Source organism: Chelmon rostratus, chromosome 11 (genome assembly GCF_017976325.1).
Source record: "Chelmon rostratus isolate fCheRos1 chromosome 11, fCheRos1.pri, whole genome shotgun sequence".
NCBI classification, from domain to species: domain Eukaryota; kingdom Metazoa; phylum Chordata; class Actinopteri; order Chaetodontiformes; family Chaetodontidae; genus Chelmon; species Chelmon rostratus.
The window spans coordinates 4057242-4076994 of NC_055668.1; the positions used below are offsets into that span (position 1 = coordinate 4057242).

The following is a 19753-nucleotide window of genomic DNA, read 5'->3' on the forward strand; positions in this document are numbered from 1 at the left end:
ACACGGCTTCATTATTTCAAATATTCATGTAATTTCCCTCCTTTGTGCCTTCTGCACATTATAGAGCAGACCACTGTCATGGCTGCTCTGGTGTAAGAAGTACAAGAATCAGACCATTTACTCTGTGGAAACCAACTGTGTTTTGCAGTAGCTCGATAAAAGTGGGCAAACTGTGACCTCTAGTTAGTGATTATGAAGATCTAAGAACCATCACAAACAACGGATAAAAATAATACACCCACAGGTTGATAGTACTCACGACAATGTATCATTCATGATGCATTCAAGTCCTCTGTCACAGTTTAGCCACATATTCCTGCAATTCTGCCAGAAATCAAGCAAAAAAAAGCCGAAAAATAGAGCATCACTAATATATTTCAAATTCTGTTTCAAAGCCTTCTCCAAGCTGCTAGGATCAAAGTCCTGAAGGAGATGCACTGAGCTCTTTGTTCATGCATGTATTTTTCTGGCTACATTCAAATTTTAATATACCTAATGGTTAGAAAACTGTGGTTTCGGTTAAAACACTGCCTTTTGCCTATTTTGTTGTCATCTTACCATCTTCTCTCACAGCTTTTACTCCTCCCTTGCTCTTTGCTGTCCTTATCTTAGCTCTTCATCCTTCCCTTAGTCTTCTCCATCTCCTTGCACCTCCTGCTTCACCTAAGCCTTGCTCCATCTGTTCCTCCTCCTTCACATTCCTCTTTTTCTCTTTTTTTAATTCTTCTCTGCCTCATTCCTCCGTCATCTCCTTCTTTTACTCCTCTTCTTTCAAGCCCATTTCCTCCTTCTTCTCAGTCACCTCTTCCTCCTCCTTCCGCTCCCCCTCTCTCTCCCCTCTTATTTCTTCCTGGTCTTCTCACAACCCGCGACCTTCTACCATTTTTCTTTTTCTCCTCATTTCCTCTCCTTTGCTAGAGAATCAATTTCTGCCCCAGGCCTGGCCGACGCCCCCTTCGTCGCCACACACACACACACCTTTTCACACTCAAACGCAAATAAGAATATGAAACACACGAACACACATTGTGATATGCACTCAACTGCACAAATACTCTTGCAAACACAAGCACACACACACACACACCCTCCCCTGGTCAGGCGACTGGGGTTGACCTTTTCACCGATTCCTGTTATTAGAGAAACTGACATTCAAGCCTCCCCAGCCCCCAGGACACTGAGACCACTCCTGAACCGCACACACACATGCAAACACACCTACACACACACACACAGCTCTCTCTGAACTTTTTTTTTTGGTCTCAGCATCTCGCCATTCTATCCCTCAAAATTCATCTAGGTGACTTTTCGAAATCCCTCTGTTTGATGCTGAAAAAGCGTTTGCAAGTCCAGGACTGGAATTCAGCCAGCTTGATCCTTCTGTGGCGCTTTTCTGACTGCCATGACTTGTAACGCAGGTCTTTGGCCACTAATACAGCATGCAAACACAGCACAGCATACTACATCATGAAACCAAGTCAAGTGTTTCCCAGCATTTCCATTCGATTGCAGCTTTCGCTGAAAACCATCAGTGTTAAAATGAACACAACACAAGATTTATGATCTGGGATTGTTTTAGATCAGCTGTTAGGTAGGGGAACAGCTCAACTCGACAAATTACTGGTCCTGAAAATCAAATCAAGTCAGCAGTGCATTGCTGATTACTGTTTGGACTTCTGATGAAATCCTCAGCACGCTGCAGATTGTCAAGCACTGAGGATTTTTGCGCTCAGCGTTGGCGACACAAGGCAAAGCAAGAACAGTAGTTTGAATCAGAATGCATTATTTTCTCATATTATCATAACAGGGTACATAGAGCTGGAGAAACCAGGTGTATCATGTATGTGGCTCTGGAGGAGCTTTGTCAGATCTTAGAAATTAACCCTGATGATGTCATCTGTAGTTTGGGCTCAAACGTACAACAAAAGAGTTTGAAACATGGGAATTTACCAGACAGGTGTGTAAAAAAAAAAGTGCCAATAAGTTGCATTATGGGAATTACAGGATCAACCATTTTTGGCATTTGTCCCACACTAGTCAAAATACATCATCGTAAGAGGAGAATAGGAAAGCAGCACCCTCGGAGGACATTTCACTGCATTATCAAATATCAAACTAATGTTACGATCACGCAGATATAGCTTTCGGTCTGTTTTTTGAACATTTCATTTTATTTTTCTGTTTCTATTAGTGGTTGTTTTCCCTTCAGTGATTAAACACTGTAGGTCACAGTGTGTTCACCTTAATTAGCTACATTTGCATTGATGGTTTCAATTGCTCTTTTGCTTTTAGTGAACAAAAACAAGCAGATTACGTCTGCCATAACCCTCAAACTGTGTAGCTGGGCAAACTGATGGAATTTAGCATATACACGTGTATGTATTTATTTGTGCATGACCTAACCACAAACAGTAATTGAGCATAACAATACACTCACTTAGGTCTTATTTAAAATGGGACAAACTGATTACTGTTATTACAGTGAAATGGTGCCTAGTTTACTGGTGCTGGCCCCAACTCATTCGAAGTATACACACGCACAGGCGCAGACACACACAGATGAAAATAAACACAATCAGCTCGGTCTGTCGTCAATCTGTCATTACTTTGTTACTGTGTTTTAATAAGGCGAGCGGGTGGATGAATGGAAAGAAGGGATGAAAGCAGGGAACTGTGCATTTACACGGAAAGAACAAAATGAGGTACTGAGAATGTTCACATCCTTCGTGTGTGTGTGTGTGTGTGCATGTCTATATTCTATAGTCTATAGTTTCATAATAACATAACAAGTTCCAGCATGTGGGCCTTTAGCAGGGTAATGGACTCAGATTAAAGCTGTCAATCATCTAAAAAGTGATTGTTGCTAGGCTAAATTTTGGAACAGCAATAATGCACAGATGCACTTGACTGATCCTTTGAAGATGAGATCTACTGCGAGATATACTTGAGTATATTCATGAGTGCTTCTTAGTTTGATGCAGCTGTGTGTGTGTGTGTGAGAGAGAGAGAGAGAGAGAGAGAGAGAGAGAGAGAGAGAGAGAAAGTGTTTGTGTGTGTGTGTGTGTGTTTACTTTAAAAAGAGCCTCCCAGCATCCCTGTAATGTCACTCAACACTCTGCTTACCTGTGGGTGTGGCTGACAACAGGTGTGTGTGTGCACCCTACGTGTGTGATCTTGTGTGTGTACAAAGGTGCAGATGGGCCAGTAGAACAGGTCAATCATATGACCAGTGCTCAGGGGCACTGGGTGTGTGTGTGTGTGTGTGTGTGTGTGTGTGTGTGCGCACAAAGAGACAAGTGGCATACAGCCAGGAATGTGTGGGTGTATGTATGTGTATGTGCGTGTGTGTGTGTCTATGTGTCTGTGTGTGTGTGAGTGAGCATTTGGAACTATACCAGACAGAGGGGCTGGGACAGGTAGCATACCTTACATGCACACCTCTTTTCTCTATCTCTCATTATCACTTTCTCTCTTGCACTGCAAAAAATGTCCATCTTAAAGGGACACTCGTGATTTTTAACATTATCACGATGTAACAGCTTTTGGGCTAATAAGCTGACAGTTGGTCGGATGATGCATTTGTATACCGTGCTAACAGTTGAGAAAACATGAGCAGAGTGAGTCAATCAAAGTCCTATTTCTGAAAACCTACCTTGGCACAGTGGAACAATTTGCTGATTTTGTGTTGCAGCTCTGCCGAGTGAAGCTGAGCAGCGTTCAAAAAGACTGTTTAGTTTGGACCGTACCCTATTTGGTTAACCACACAATAATTTGACCACTTCTGCATGTCGTTCTATAGGTTAATTTGCAGATGCAAACACAGTGTGATGCACTCTGGTCCGAGGCCATCGCCCTGTTGTGCCGAATGATTCCTACGCATACGCAGCCAAGCAGTGTGGTAGACGGCGTGGGATTCACGCGTGTGGCGCCACACCACAAGCCCAAGTGCACTACGCCACGGAGAGCTACTGTGGCTGTGACTGCTGAATGCAATGACTTTGAGGAGACAGAGGATGAGCTAAAAGTCAAGGTGACCAGGGCAGACAAGCTAGCTCTGAGATACATGCTTTTCACTTGACAGGGAGGGTATGTAATCTCAAAACTAGCTAGTAACTAAAGCTGGGGGGCAGCCGTGGCCTAGAGGCTTGTGACCGGAGGGTCGCCAGTTCGATTCCCCCCTCCATGAAAAGGCTGATGTGCCCCTGAGCAAGGCACTTAACCCCCCATATGCTCCCCGGGCCCACTGCTCCTGTGTGTTCACTGCATGTTGCATGTGCATGTGCGTGTTTACAGTGATAGGTGAAATGCAGAGAATAATTGCCCAGTTTGGGATCAGTAAAGTGTATAAAAATTAAAATTAAATTAAAACGTAGTGGAGTAACAAATTCTATATTTGAAGTTTAAAGTTGCATAAAATTGACACTAAAATTGTACTAGACTGGGCAGCAACAATTAGAAATCCCACTGACCCACCTCCCACCAGCAAACAAGGTTGTTCGTGTTTGTTGGAACACACAACCAAGTCAGAGTTACCACCGCCAGTACTGAGCCAGTCTCTGAGCCAGTATCTGAGCTGGCTGATAGGAACTTCAGCTATCTGTGTCAACATTATTCCTCTATTCCTTTAAAAAAAAGTATATGAAAATGCCAGAATATGGCAGCGCTCAAAGCCATTTAGTCCTGGAACAAACAAGTATAACCTGTCAGGGTGCTAATCTGTGGAAAACGTGTTGTGACAGCAGCACCACTAACGTTCTCCTACCTGCCACCGAGGGTGAACCTCTTCAGAAGCTAATTTAACATTTTGCCACAGTGGCACAACGGCTGAAAGGTAACAAAACCAGGTTTTATGTTGATGTTGATCCCTCAATACACAGTAAAAGATGCAAAAAGTACGATTATTGACATATCGCAAGTAAATGCTTTAAGACAGGTCCGACAGCCGTAATCCTGCTACTTTACTTGCGGACGCTGATCACTTAAAGCAGCAGCTCAGCCAGAGCAGTATTATCTGCAGTGTTATAGACACGAGGAACCACAAGACCGGCTGTCCATCAGCAGCTCGGGGTCAGAGCTCGACTCTATCAAATGTTGATTAAGTAGAGACAATGCAGCTAATTTATCACACTGAAATCTCACAGATTGTTGCATTTGCTGTCATTGTCAAAGCTTAGGACGCATGTCTCCATGTCCAAATCATCTAATTTTCTTTTTTGCAGTGTGCATGTCTCTTTCCCTCTCTCTGTGTGTGTGTGTGTGTGTGTGTGTGTGTGTATGGGTCTCTCTCTCTCTCTCTCTCTCTCTCTCTCTCTCTCTCTCTGTCTCCTCTCTCGCTCTCTCTCTCTCTCTTTCTTTTTGTTTCTCCATGACCCAGAAAGAGAAAAAAGCCACCTCATCAGGTTCACCCTCCACCTGAAAGGCAAAAATAGAGCTTGTTGAAAAGACAAATACTCATGCTGCTTAAGGAGAAAAAAAAGAAAAGTAAGAGTACACTACTTTAACGGCATTCTAGCCAACTAACTTTAGTCAACCTGCCGCTGGGTTCAGTGCATTTAGAGTTTCTCGAGCCAGTTTAGCCTCATTTCTTAGCAGCGTAAGCTTAAAGACAGAAAATACTGATGATGACAACTTCACCGCTGCTACCTGTTCATGGAGTAGAAATTGAACAAGGCTGTGCTGATCTGAGGTGGCTGGTGTTAGCATTGGGCCTTTGATTTCACTTACCTGTAAAAAACAGTACAATTTGTATTTAAATCCTTTGAACTCTGTGGATTAGCAATTTCCAAACTTATATAGACTTAGTGTGAGCTTGTCAGCAGGGCTGTCATGCTAACTAAAAGGCTGATTAACCCTAGCTTACTTTAGATATTCTATGATAGCCACAGGGGCCATGATGGGCGCCATGATCAGAATGACTGAATGTAGAGTTTAAATGATGTGCAGCAATTTGTCTTTAAATGTGGCCATTGCCATGCTCAAACAGAGCAAGAATATACCGACTTAGTGTGGTTGAATTCATGTTGAGCAACACTCTCATGCAGAATTTGGACAATCGGAGGAAGAAGCCAGACTAATTGCGTTTTTTCAAGTGACGCAGCAGCTCCTGAAGGCAGGGTGAGATCGGTTCCACTCCAGTTTTCACCAGCTGACTCCCCCTGCAGCTGCTGTGAAAAGAAACAATCCAAATCCATTGTGTGTCACACCTTCCTGTTCGATCACACAACATTCAGCAGACATCAAAGCCTGGGCTGCAGTGTTGTCTGCGTCCGCCGTGAATCTGAACTAGACACAACACTGCAAATACACCCCCACTTCACCATGTACACACACACACGCACACACACACACACACGTTCAGTCTTCCCCCTGCGGCGAGCAACAAAGGTGTTCAGTCATGTGAAACCCAAGCCTCAAACCCGCAGGTTGACCTTCAACCTTTCACACACACATATGAACACACAGAAGGCAAAGGAGGGGAAGAGATTAAAATAGAGGATGGAAGTATAGTGTGTGTTTGTGTGTGTTGTAACAGGCTTGTAGACATGCAAGAGGGTCACAGAAACATATACACTATGGTTCCAGACATAACAACCAAACACACAATGTCCCCTTATCCGTGTGTGTGTCTATCTCTCTTTCCCACACACACACTAACACATCTTGAGTTTAAGCAGTGTCCCATCTCTCTCTCTCACACACGCACACACACCTCTCCAGCAAAGGTGACCCAACCCCCTCATCTGTGTAGCTGCAATTAACCTTCATAACCCCTGTATGTGTGTGTGTGTCCTGAACTTGGTTACCCAAGACAGGCATGAGTCTCCGGGGCATGTCGTCACACACTCGCACGCACATGCACACACATGCAGCGGACTCACGCACCCACACATACCGTCACACATGCGCTCCGATAATCCGCGCCTTTCCTGGACATCCTTTTATCCAGCTCAGGCCCGAGGGATTTTCCGTTGGCCCAGCCAGGCCGAGAGGCCTCTTTCTGGGGTCAGAGATCACAGAGATGCCCTTCGTGACCCAGGAGGATCCAGGCACGATGTAGCACTAACAGCCGTCTGCCGTCGCTGCGCTGCGAGGTCAGGGGGTTAGAGCACAGTCAGGGAGGATGATATAACACAGATCATCGCCTTGTAAAGCTGATGAGTGAGATCTTTTTTCATGGCTCAGCTACAGTGCAAAAAAAAAAAGCAAGTTATCAGGTAATGCTTGGTTTAATGGCCTCTTTGTTTTACTATGCTGCTGTAATGAAACCACACAGAATGACCAACAGATAACACTGCCCTTGAATTGCCACTCATAAGACATGATAAAATGTTTAGAAGCACATTACAGTGGCCTGATAATTGTTACAACTGGAGCAGGAGGTCATAAACACAATGTGCAAATGATTTAGGGTGTTAGATCATGTGGGACGAATGTAAAGTTAATGACATGAAGTTGATTTCATTTTCTGACAGTTGTCTGCAGACTACATTGTAAGATTTTTTTTTAAATCTTGGATTCAATGGGGCTTTCTAATTGCATGTAAAACCTGTAAAGCACCTTGAAGCGCATTAGTTTAAACATTAAATGACCCTATATTATAATAAAGCTTCGAGAATGTCCAGTTAATATCACATTTCAAGAGCAAAGATTTAAATAACACAGTGAAAGACCCTAATCTATTAACAAGCGCATACACGGTGTCAAATGTGCATGCCCTCCCCCCCACCGCCGCCCCCGCCCCAACCCCCTTCCATTCATTCTTTCACTCATTCATTCACATTCACTTTGACAATGAATTTGAACTTCACACGGAGTTCTCGGTGGAGTGACGGATTGAAAGGGAAGAAAAGGGAGGGAGGAGGCTTTCTTCTCGTGCTCTAAGCCTACTCTCTGACCTTATGACCCTGCACAGAGCCAGACAGCCCCACCCCCCCACCACCATACTTCCTCAACCCTTGACATTCTCGGTTACAAAACCCTCAACATATTTAGTTTTTCAGATATGTCAGGACATGAATGTGGCGCAGTTGGACGGGGATACAGGCATGTGTCCCACCGACCCACACCGCACACCTGCCAATGCTCTGTTTGATTTGCCTTTTCTACACCTTGCATTCCAGCACTGATGCTCTATCACTAGACTTTGACCTCTCATGCCTCGGCTTAGCTCTGTGAGCATGTGTGTGCTTGTGTGGGGCGGGGAGGGGGTTGTGTGACTGCTACTCTTATTACTGACTTAAATAGCAGCGGCGACTTGTGACAGTATTATTAGTGAGAGTGGTGATCGAGCAGGAGTGGGTGGATTTGAATTCGAATTAAACATTTCTCGGTAAAGTGCCACATTCAGCTGTTCTAAATTCTAAATTCATTTTTACTTTTGAAAACAGCCAGGGAGACAGTCAAAGCACTGGCAGCAGGAAAATGATTTTAGGGCTCAACACAAGATTAAATAGCTTCTTAACACAGACATGGTTGCAGTGTGTTTCTTGAATAGCCTAAACAGTCTACACCATAACATCAGCAAGGCCAGATAAAAGATGGAGCAATAAAACACATGAACTCTGACCTTTTGTGTCCTGACGTCTCTCTTACAGCCCCCGACTGTCACACGTACCCACTGTACCAACAGCGGAGCTTAGTCTGACAGAGTTTTGTGACAGAGGTAAATGTGAGCTTCAGGTGCTCGTCACACCTGTGGCCTGGTTTTGTTTGTCAGTCCAGTCACGGCATCGGAATTCGATTTCTACTGTGCTGTTGTGTGTCAATGAAAATCCCTTTATTTACTTACATGTGAAGGACATGTTAACATATCTGTTGCATATTAATATAATAATAATTAAAGTGGAATGTTGTGCTGACTATTGCAGTTGATTCTTCTTTATTTCTGCTTCTGTGCAGCATTTTGGTGGCTGATAAGCCTTCAAACTCTTGGATCTATGACTCAGACTGGCCCTCCTGGGTAGTATTTCATCATATCAGTGGTACCTGACACAGACCCACTAATGCAGCCCCTTCTATTTTATCTGTAGGCTCAGTTAGTAAGACATGTTTGGAAGAGAAAACAAAGGGAAATGGTAATATTGATGCCCAAACTGTCCGTAGTTGTGTGCACACAGTTTGGTTTTACCTCAAAATAAAGTTTTTAGTTGGTTTTAGATATTCAGATTAATTCGTTGGCTTGTGTCATTAGATTTTATTATAGCGATGTCACCGTGCTCCAAGGTCTCCAAGGTGTTATCTTAGCCAAAAAAAATGATGGCTAAGAGTAAAAAAAAAAAAAGAAAAAAAGACTCACGTAAGCAAGAAGTATTCCTCAAGGATCTCTGCTCCAGTTCCAAAAACTCAGTTGTGTCTCAGGTTTTGGCCAATCATATTTTGCTCGTCTTGTAGCTCTTCTCAGTGTACGAAAAGAGAGCTTTTTCAAATGAACCAAATGTCCTAACCACCATGAATTGATGCCAGATCAGAGATAGGGTTTATTTTCACCTCCAACAATTGCGCAAAGTTTCATTCTGTGGTTCTTAAGTCAGCGTCTTCCACTTTAACTCCTACACAGAGACGTTAAGTGTGTTGTGGTCAAAGGCGGTCAATGTCCGTGCATTATTCCTTTACTGGCTTTGATTGCAATTCTTTACATGCTTGCCTGGCCTTGTGGCCATTGTACGTGCTAAGTAATGTTCAATGATTGTCCATTACAGTAAGAGGCATTTACTTTGCAGCCAGTTCCTATAGACCGCAGTGGTCAGCGCGTATTAAACCACTCAATATATGTATAGAAGTAGCTACTCCTCTGTATGGCTGGCCAAGACTAAATGCACTTCTGTGGCACAGTCCAGTATGTACACAGCTACCAAAGTACACTCAGTAGGAAGAAAGACAGACAAAACACACACATTCCTTTACTTTATCAAGATTCCATTGGAATAGTGTTGCGTCAAGGCCGTATGGTGACAAAAGCAGTGTGAAAACATGCTTTCTCTTTGGAGAATCTTTTATTGTTAATACCCTGCAGGCCAAAGACAAATCCATGGGAGTTTATGGGGGACTGCAGGTCATGGTTGTATAGATTTTATAACGGTGACAAATGCATTATGCTTTTCACATAAACCAGCACAGGAGAGCCCCAGTAAAGCAGAAAAGGCCTGAATGCTTCACGGGTTTATAACACAATGAATTTATCACAGAAAGAGAGAGAGAGAGAGGGGGGGGGGGGGGGGGGGCAGTGTGCGAGAGAGCGAGAGGAAGTGAAAAAATATGGTGCTGATTTGTTTTATTTGGCCAGGTTTGCTGCTGGTGGCTGGTCACATTGTTTAACAGCGAGTAAAGAGGAAACTGCTGCCACTTGTGGGTCCTAAGGTGGGAAATAAAGTCTTGCAGTCCTCCCATGTCCAGCACACCTGAACCTCTCGCAACACTGAATCTGGCTCTTGGGGCATCAATGAAGTCACATAAAGGAAAAATCATTGCTTTGAATTTGACTTATAGATGTTTTCTGTGACCTTTTGGAGCACTCTTAGCAACACCCTGCTTTACATTCAAACAGTGCAACACATTCACACATGAGAGCAGCCCAGCACAACCAAAGCCTTCCAGGGCACTCTCTATGCAGTGGTCTGGGTTGGCTGCCTTGGTCAAGGGCACCTCGGCAGCAGCAGAAGAAAGTGTTACTCTACGTCTAAAAATGAGCCTGAGCATTCAAACGTTTGACTGCAGCAAGGGCAGCAGTGAGCACACTGTGCGAGCAGATAACTCATCTCAGGTTGTGGATTTGTCCTGTTTCGTGCATGAGAATGAACATGGCTCACAACCTAACACATCATAGGTCTATTTTTGAAGGTAGCGTCGATGCTAAAGCACATGATAGCTTGTGTTTTGCTTTGTTTTTTCGTGGTGTATGTGATTTCTTTTACTAAGTCCCTTTATGGATGGATTACTAAACAGACCTACCAGGCACAGGCCCTGTGGCTTAAGGTGTTAGGGGGCCCCTGAACTTGAGCCTCTGTTTAACCTTTCTTTCAGCCTTTCTCCTGGGAAAGTTCATTGAAAAGTAGGGATGTCCCACAGGATTCCTTTCATGGTTTTTTATACTATGTTGGACACATTATACTATTGTATTTTGCATACAATATGTGAAGTGGAGCATCAGTTCAGATCTGCAGTAGCTGGAAAGGAGTTAAATAGTCTCTCTTTAACTCCAGCGTGAACAAAATACTGAAGTTCAGGTGCAGTTTTCAACTTTAGCCTTAAGGTAACCCTACAAAATGCCATGGCAAAAGATGGAAAACATTGCATTAATTTCCTTTCAAAATCTAATAGCTCATAAAATGCTGTGTATTTTTGTATAGTTACATATTTCTGTGTGTTTGTTTTTTATCTCAATCTTAATGACGGTACACCACATCCTTTTTAAGGATTTTGTCCTCATGCTGAATTATGTCCACATGACTGAATCTTATATTTTGGCCGTATAGCAGGTGTATTGATGCTTGCTGAGAGGACTGAAATGTGTGAGAGAGAGCTGAACAGAAGGGTGTGGTGGTTGAAGGACATAGTGCTGATTGATCCTGACAGCTTTATGAGGTTTTGTGACTACTGAGCAAACAGAAGGACATAATTATATTTACTTAAGTACATTCTGTGAGAAGAGCAGCATATACATGTCAATATGTGTGTGTGTGGTTGTGCGGGTGTGTGTGTGTGAGAGAGAGAGAGAAACTGAGGGTGAAAGATACATAGGGAACAGCTATTATCAGCAACAGATACTGTACTGTACTTTGAGGAGTGACATGCAGATTACACATACAGTATGTGGTCAGAGATAACATGCAGACTGAGTGAAAATGAGGTGATGCACACACACATGTGCGCACACACGCATGGAAAGGCACGCACTGAAAGCTGAGCTGTCTCGACCAACAGGTAGGATGACACCGGGGACAAACAGGTGTAAGGAGTTGTAGTTTTAATGCACTCAAATATCCACCTGTTCAGCCCGTACACTCCTCCTGGGCAGGACAATAACAGCTCACACACACACACACACACACACACAGTTATCAGGTACGTAAAGTACAGGGCCAAAGACTAGGGTGAGGGTGGGGGTGGAGGACTGAGTTCACTGGGTTCAAGCAATAGTGCGAGACACTGAGGCCTCATTAGAGAAAGCATGAAAACGACCCGAGCAGTTCACCAGTGACACCTAAAACACTCACACACACACACACACACACACTTATACACTTGGCAGGGAGAACTATGCCCTCTGAACTACATGTTTGTACATGCTGGCTTTTGAAAACTCTTCCATTTGACCTGATCTATGAGAAATAAACATTTAAAACATAAACATGTAAGAAAAAAGGCCAATGCTAATATAGGAAGGTGATATTTACAGGTGACAGAAGTAAACAGTAAAAGATGACAATGGGATCAAGGGTGGGGGGGTAATTACACGCACATACTCATGCACACACTCTTGAGTCAACTTGACACACACAGTGGAGATAAGCGACAAGTGTTGTTATACTTTCATTTTTTTTATTAATTGTTTTTCGATAAAGGGACAAAATGGGTGTGTGAACAGGATTATGCAGACATCTGCCAGAAAACACAGACAGTGGTTTTCCCAACACAACTGAACAGAGACCCCAAACAAGTACAACAGAAATCAAAGAGCTAGGTTTGTCCAATGACCATCGGCCACCATTACAAAAGAAAAACAAAACCAAAATGATATAACAAAAAATAAAAAACCAAATAAAAAGAAACAAAAAATAAGGATTCATTCCATGTCTCTGTTTTGAACAGAGCATATAGGTAATAATAAATAGTAACTCCCATAGTAAAAGATAAAGTTCAAGTTCAAGTTACAACAAACAGCTCTCAGAATCGGAATAGAAAAGGCTGATAACAAAATATTCCGCATTGCCATTTACAAAAAAGTCTCAACTCAAGCAGGCTTCTCCACGTCCCCCGGGTCATTTTTAAATATGCTTTGCATATGAAAGTATACCCAATCTAAATATAAAGCACCATTTAGTATTTGGCAATGAAAAAAAAACTGCAAAACATTTAATTTCTTTTTAAACGTATTTATTTTGACGCTTTTTTTTTTCGTAATCCATGTACTGCATATGAAGTTTTTTTCTTTTTTTTTCCTCTCTTCTTGATGTTGGAATGTAGTCAGGTGGGAGGGGTGAGAGAGACAGAAGCACACAACAGAACAGGCCGACGTCAGCTTGCATTACTGCATACAAGAATGGCAGCAGGGGGGAAGGAGGTCCGAACCAAAAACCAAAGAAGATATGTACAACCACCTCTGTGGACAGGAAACAGAGCGGCGGCCATCTGATGGCCTGTGACGCCTCCCAATGCCACATACTTTAGCTGCTTTTTTATGGGGTTTTTCCTTTTATTTCTTTAAACATACAAATAATTCGCACTATATTATCCTGCCAAATTAAAAAAATATACCGTGGCAGCTTGGGATTTTTTTTCCACTACCAAAAAAAGGTATGGTAAATACCTTTAGAGAGAACAAGCAACAGTTAAAAATACGAGCCTCAATATAAATACTATAGTGCCTACTCTAAGTGAACATTGAATTCAAATACAATTCTAGAAATACAGAAAAAGTAGACCATAAATGTGTTTAAGCATAGGAATCGACATGAGTGTGCATTTTCCTATATTTTAAGTTCTTTATTATATATTCATATATAATCTTAATCCTTTCCCCAATGCAAATTGTATTTCAACCTGAAGAGCTGTGAAGAGCCAAGGCAAAATAAAATACAAAACCATCACAGAAATTTTTTTGTTTGTTTTTTTCATCTTTTTCTTTTTATCATTTCATATATACTGTGATCGGAGTCTTGAACACCACCAAGACGCTGAGGAAAAGAGAAACGACAACAAAACTTAAATACAGTTTCCCCTTAAAGATAGTGGAGTGTTATTTGCAAAAAACGTTTATTTTCATATCTATAATTAAAGTAAGATTTATACAAAAACAGATTCTCGCAGTGTGAGCAACAACATTTGAGTGTCTGTTGTCGAGGCGGCAAGGTCTGTAGATCATTGAGGTGTAGATGGTGGCAAAGTTACAAGATAGCTCCTTAAAAAGTGTGGACGTCTGATGCTGCTGTGGCAAATGAAGGCTGCAGCAATTTTGCAACCATGTATGTTGCTTCTGTAGCTCACATCAAACCTTCTGATTTACAGACCTTGCCGACGGGGTGAATTTTCAGCCCAGGCTAAGCACTGGGGTTTCTTGGGGCAACAAATTGACAAATGGTCAAAGGTGAAATGGCAGGGGTACAAAGGTCAAGGTTCATGAGGCTGGAGTTGCTGGCAACAGATTATATTTCTCATCTTTTACTGCTTTTAACAATGGGACCCTCGTCATCTGACAGCATTTCAACAACGTTTTCCCCTTCAGCGTTAATTTGTAAACTGGGAAAATTGAAACAGTGCACTTCACGTCCTATAAATGACAATCTAGCTTTTAGTCTCAACACATGTACCAACATTGCATCAGTGTGGGAAAATGCAAGAGAGATGCCGGTACTTACTCTTTGTGACGAGTACTATGCCATGAACAGTTTGAATGAAACTCAACAAGTAAAAAAAAACTCTCCTTTTGGGTTAAAAAGCAACAGCTAACAAAAAAATGTGCCCTGCATTAGCCTATGCATCCTGATTCAAATTAGCGCATTTCAGTCTATTCAAGAGTCCTGGAGTACAGATATTTTTTGCAATTCTTTCTTTTTTTTCAGCAATTCATAGTTAATGACCCTGTTTTGATATTAGAAATGTAAAGTGAAAGAGATTGCCTCTGATCCCCGTAATACGTACGTAGCTTCCAGTTCTGTGTAGCTTTCTGTCTGTCTAGCTTGTAGTTATTTCAATGCTCTCAAATAAAGTCAGCCTCACTTGGAGCTCATATATTACTTTATGCATTGTTCCACACACTGACATATCGAAGCAGCGTTGTAGGTTTGTGCTAACGCAGATGCATGACACCTCTCAGCCATGCGCTGTATCCCTCAAGTTCAGGATTGTACATTACAGATTACCTTTATCTCAAAAGTACCTCCTTACCAGAAACAAAGCTACAAATAATTCAAATATACACAATACTGCTTGTACCATGCTTGCCATGAAATCCACATATTAAAGATAACCTATTGAACATGTAATAGGTAGCTAAATGATGATTAACAAGAACTCTCTGATCTTTCATCATGAGTTGTCACAGTCCATTTGAGCAGTCAGGTGCTTGATGCAAGGACCTTCCCTGGGTGGCTTAAACCTTCTAGCTTCATCTACTGTGACCCCAAACTTATACCAGATAAGATTTTGGCCAATGCAGTCTTGAGATATCAAAGGCACTCTTTCTTATTCTACCAAATGATAGTACAAATTGAATTCTTAGCACACCCTTGTCTTTTTGAAAGAAATTTGAAGGCTGTCGTTACTTTAAGTTTAGTCATCAAGCCAATGAATGATTTTTTTTTTTTAACCCTGTGTGAACATGGCATCTTTTAGAAAGATCAGGATAAGTGCATTTCCAGGGTTGCAAGAAGAGGGTCAAATCAAAGACTGTTCACTTTCCATGTTACAAAACAAAACTGTACATGATATGTGTTACAGAATGTATGCAGCATGGTGTATCTTTCTTGTCTTTTCTCTTTTTGAAGAATAAAAAGAAAAAACAGAACAAGAGAAAAACAGCAACACATTTACTCAACAACTAACCAACCAGGGACAAGTTCTTTTCTTTTTTTTTTTTTTTGATTAGCAAAAACATACTATGCATGCTGACTAATTCTTAAAAATGGAAAAGGAAAACTCAAAAAAGAAAATAGTACACAACATGTAAATTATTGCACAAGAGAAAGGCTCGAAGTTTTGCGTCAATGCAAGAGTATTGCCCCGATACAGATCATGCATTCAATGGGTAATGGAAACGGGGTGTGCTGGTGCAGAGCACATGGTCTTAAGCTTCCACCAGACTGGCGAAAGTTGAGTGTAAGGGTTGGGGCAAATCTACAAGGGGCTGGGAATAAACAGGGGACTAATGGCGGACATAGCTGCGGGGGAAAGGTCCCATAGTTCGGCCTTCTACTCTGACTTTATTTCGGTACTCAAAGGACGGTCACTGTGCCATTTTTTCATGTGTTTCTCCAAGGTGCTGTAGACACTGAAGGGCATCTGACAAATTTCACACTTGTACACGTCTTTGCCCACCTGACCGTGGGTCTTCATGTGGCGAGTAAGTTTGGAGCTCTGGGCACAAGCATAATTGCACAGCTCACACTTGTACGGTCTCTCCCCTGTGTGGCTGCGCCGGTGCACTGTCAGGTTACTGCAGTTCTTGAACACCTTGCCGCAAAACTCACAAGTATCACTCCTGCGGCCGTCCTTGGAGCTGGGCCGCCCAGGACCCCCGAGGTGTGGTGTGCTGCCCCCGCTGCCTGTGCCGCTGCGGCCTGACATCCCACCATCCAGCTCCCCTGGAGGGGTTGAGAAACGCAGACTGCCATTCTCTGAAGAATGCTCAGACGAAGAGGCGAAGGGCGATTGTCTGGAATCCCCAAAGTTCAGAAAAGGGTCCTTGAGTTGTCGGGAGGCGGCGTAGCCGGCCAGCCACTGGGAGTAGACGTTCTCCGTGTTAGGGATTGTGGGAGTGGGCAGGTCAAACTCCTTTTCCAGCTTGATGCGTTTGGAGAAAGGACTGAGTGGACTTGGACTACCCAGAAGCAGTTTCTTAGAGAGGCCAACAGAGGCAGATTCGTTAGGGGACGCTCCCCGCCCATTGACTGTTGAGACAGAGCCCTCCTCCCCGCGATCTGTTTCCAACACAGAGTCCCCGTCACACATCTCGCGACTGTGGTGATGATCTCGGTTGAGGTGGTGGTGCAGGTGATTCTCCTGGGCCATGGCATTCCGTTTGTGTGCGTTGAGGGCTTCGCTGAAGTGCTGCATGCTGGCAGCCAAACCCATCCCCTGCATCACCTCAGGCAGCGAGCGAGGGATGGACCCCTCATCAGCGACTGCTCCCAGTCGGCTTCCTATACCACCATTGTTTTCATGCTGACGCGCTGCTTCAAGGTTCAAACCAAAGTGATAGCTGTTGTTTCTTCTGGCTGCCCTCTCTCCATTCTGCTCTTCTTCCTCTTCTCCCTCCTCTTCCTCCTCCTCCTCCTCTTCTTCCTCCTCCTCTTCCTCTTCTTCTTCCTCCTCCTCCTCTTCCTCTTCCTCCCCACCATTCTCACGTAGCATGCGGTCATTTACACTTTTCAGCTTGGCCACCACTGACTTGAGGGCGTTGCTTGCGCTGCCCATGTGCTCACTGGTGCCGGGCTCCGGGGAGGAGGCTGTTGAGAGCCCATCTTCTGACTTGCCTGCGTTCGGTGAGGAGGATTTGTGCATGTGAGTCTTCATGTGGCGTTTCAGCTTGCTAGCCTGCGTGCAAGCATGGTCACACAGGTGGCATTTGTACGGCTTCTCTCCTGTGTGGCTGCGCCGGTGCACTATTAGATTACTCTGAAACTTGAAGGCCTTGCCGCAAAACTCACAACACTTTGATTTCAAGGGGGTGGTGGAGGAGGGTGCTGCCCCTGCTGTGGGGAGAGGAGCAGTAGGGGTGGTCTGAGAACCCACAGGTGACTGCATTGAGCCTGGAAGAGGGGGTGGGGTGGCTAGATATGGAGGTTTGCTGCCCCCTGCACCTCCTGCGCTTCCGCTTCCTCCTCCTGTCTGGAACGGCTGGAGCAAGCGCTGCATGGGGCTTGGCCGGCTGGGGGATAGCGGGGGAGTGGACCCTGAGGTGTTGCCCGCCAGCTCCCGTAGCCGCCGTGAGAAGTCCATTGTCGGAGGGGGGTCCAGGGGCAGAGGAGGATTGAGGCGCAGCACCCTGTCAAAGGCACTCGGGTGGTGGGCTGCCAGCGCCATCTCTTCTGGGCTCAGGTGGTGGGGGTCCAGGTGGTTCCTTGGAGGGGGGCTGAAGAGGGGTGGTGTGGGAGGGAAACGCTGATGATGGCCCCCACCAACAGCACCAGGGACACCAACTCCTCCCCCAGCTCCGACGCTGTCCCTTCCACCTGAGCCTGAGCCAGGGATGCGGAGGAGGTTGAAGGGGCTTGCATCAGGAGGCAGATGGAGGCCGTGAAGAGGAGGCTGAGAAGGGCAGTCTGCACCACCACCCAGTGAGGAAGGCCCACCCATGCGTGGGGTGAGAGGGCTGCCATGTTCACTTTCAAGGTAGATACGGAAGCCATGGGTGTTCTGAGCATGTTGCAGTAAGAACCAGGCGCTGCCATACGACTGCTTACATGTAGTGCAGGTATAGGTGGTCGGCTCTTCCTTACCTGTTGTGGCAGAGAAGAAAGAATCAGGTTAGGACAAAGCTTAACTGAAAAATTCATTCATCTTTAACAATATCCAGACTTTATGTTACACATCACTGTTTGAATCAGCCAATATTACAACTCATCCTTGTGTACACGGATATTATTGACTAAAAAAAACATTTTTTTTTTATCTGTCCAAAAGAAAACATATAGACACAAATGAAGTGCTGTCAAAAGCATCCCAAAGCAAGAGGAGGCAGTATACCCCTAACCTTACAGCCATGCTGGCCAATCAGAAGCCTGATACCAAGCTTATACTGCAACAAGAGATCTGACATCCTAAACCGGCAATGTCGTGGAAGTATTGGATTATTATGTAGACCTCTGTCACCTCATTGTGACACCTCTGTTCCTCAGTATAGCAGAAGAGTAACTGTATATTTATGTGTAAACATAACTGCACGAAAGGCCCCTTCATGTAAAGATGACAGGATAACAGCACACACTCTGATGTGACAAGCCCAAAGTTTTGGAGTTTTGGAGAGTTTTGGAAGGCGTTTTACAAAAGATGCTTTCAGTGAGCCTAAAACGAGCTTGTTTGTGTTTGGAAGAAAAGCCAAACCCCATAGAAACAGCTACTTTCAAAAAATATCCATGTGCATGCGAACTCCATATACTACTATACTTTATTAAACATTTCAGTTTACATTACAGAACAATCAAGGATTTTCAAATGCTACGAAGCTGTTCATTTGAAAGCGTTCACGGTGTTGTACATCAACAGTACTGTGTACAGAATGAAATCCATGAAGGACAACTGCTTCCAACTTGGCTGAAGCAATCTTTTATCTGAACCTTAGGCCTAACTGTTACAGCTTTTAAAAGTGGTCGGCACATGGTGTTGGGGGCTTTGCAAATACAACAGTAGCTCTTATTGAGGTCATGCCCCACATGAGTAGCATGTGAGAAGTTGTTGTTGTTGTGTGTGTGTGTGTGTGTGTGTGAGTGTGTGTGTGTGTGTGTGCATTTGTTCTTCTCCCAGACTGCTCTGGGACATAATTTCTCCCTTTAGACTGACTGTGATTCCTCCATTGTCAGCAGCAGAACAAAGAAACAGGGCTATCCCGGCGGACTACCACTTCCCACTGATCTACCAAAACAGAGGCCCGCTGACAAACACACATACACACACACATGCAGGAGAGGCAACAGAGAAGACTCCTTTAAACCTTTAAATTACTGTTTTCTCATTTCTGTAGCAACAGCATAAATACATAAAAAACAGAAATGTTTTTAAATGTAGCTGGGAAAAGACAGATGAGGTATTGTTTCAACGTATAACCCCATCAGCAAGTAAATGAAAAATCACAAATCAAATGTGTGTGTCATGTTCTCTA

The 19753-nt window shown here is 43.8% G+C and overlaps 1 protein-coding gene across 2 annotated transcripts in view; it reads right to left on the reverse strand.

Annotated features, from left to right (window-relative positions):
- Window positions 1-12536: 12536 nt before the first annotated feature.
- bcl11aa (BAF chromatin remodeling complex subunit BCL11A a) overlaps window positions 12537-19753 on the reverse strand; it is a 49267-nt gene continuing 42050 nt past the window's right edge. For both annotated transcript variants that reach the window (XM_041947617.1, XM_041947616.1), the window contains exon 3: window positions 12537-18374. In XM_041947617.1, the coding sequence (XP_041803551.1) occupies window positions 16126-18374 (2249 nt within the window). In that variant the 3' untranslated portion in view covers window positions 12537-16125. The remainder of the gene's footprint in view (window positions 18375-19753) is intronic.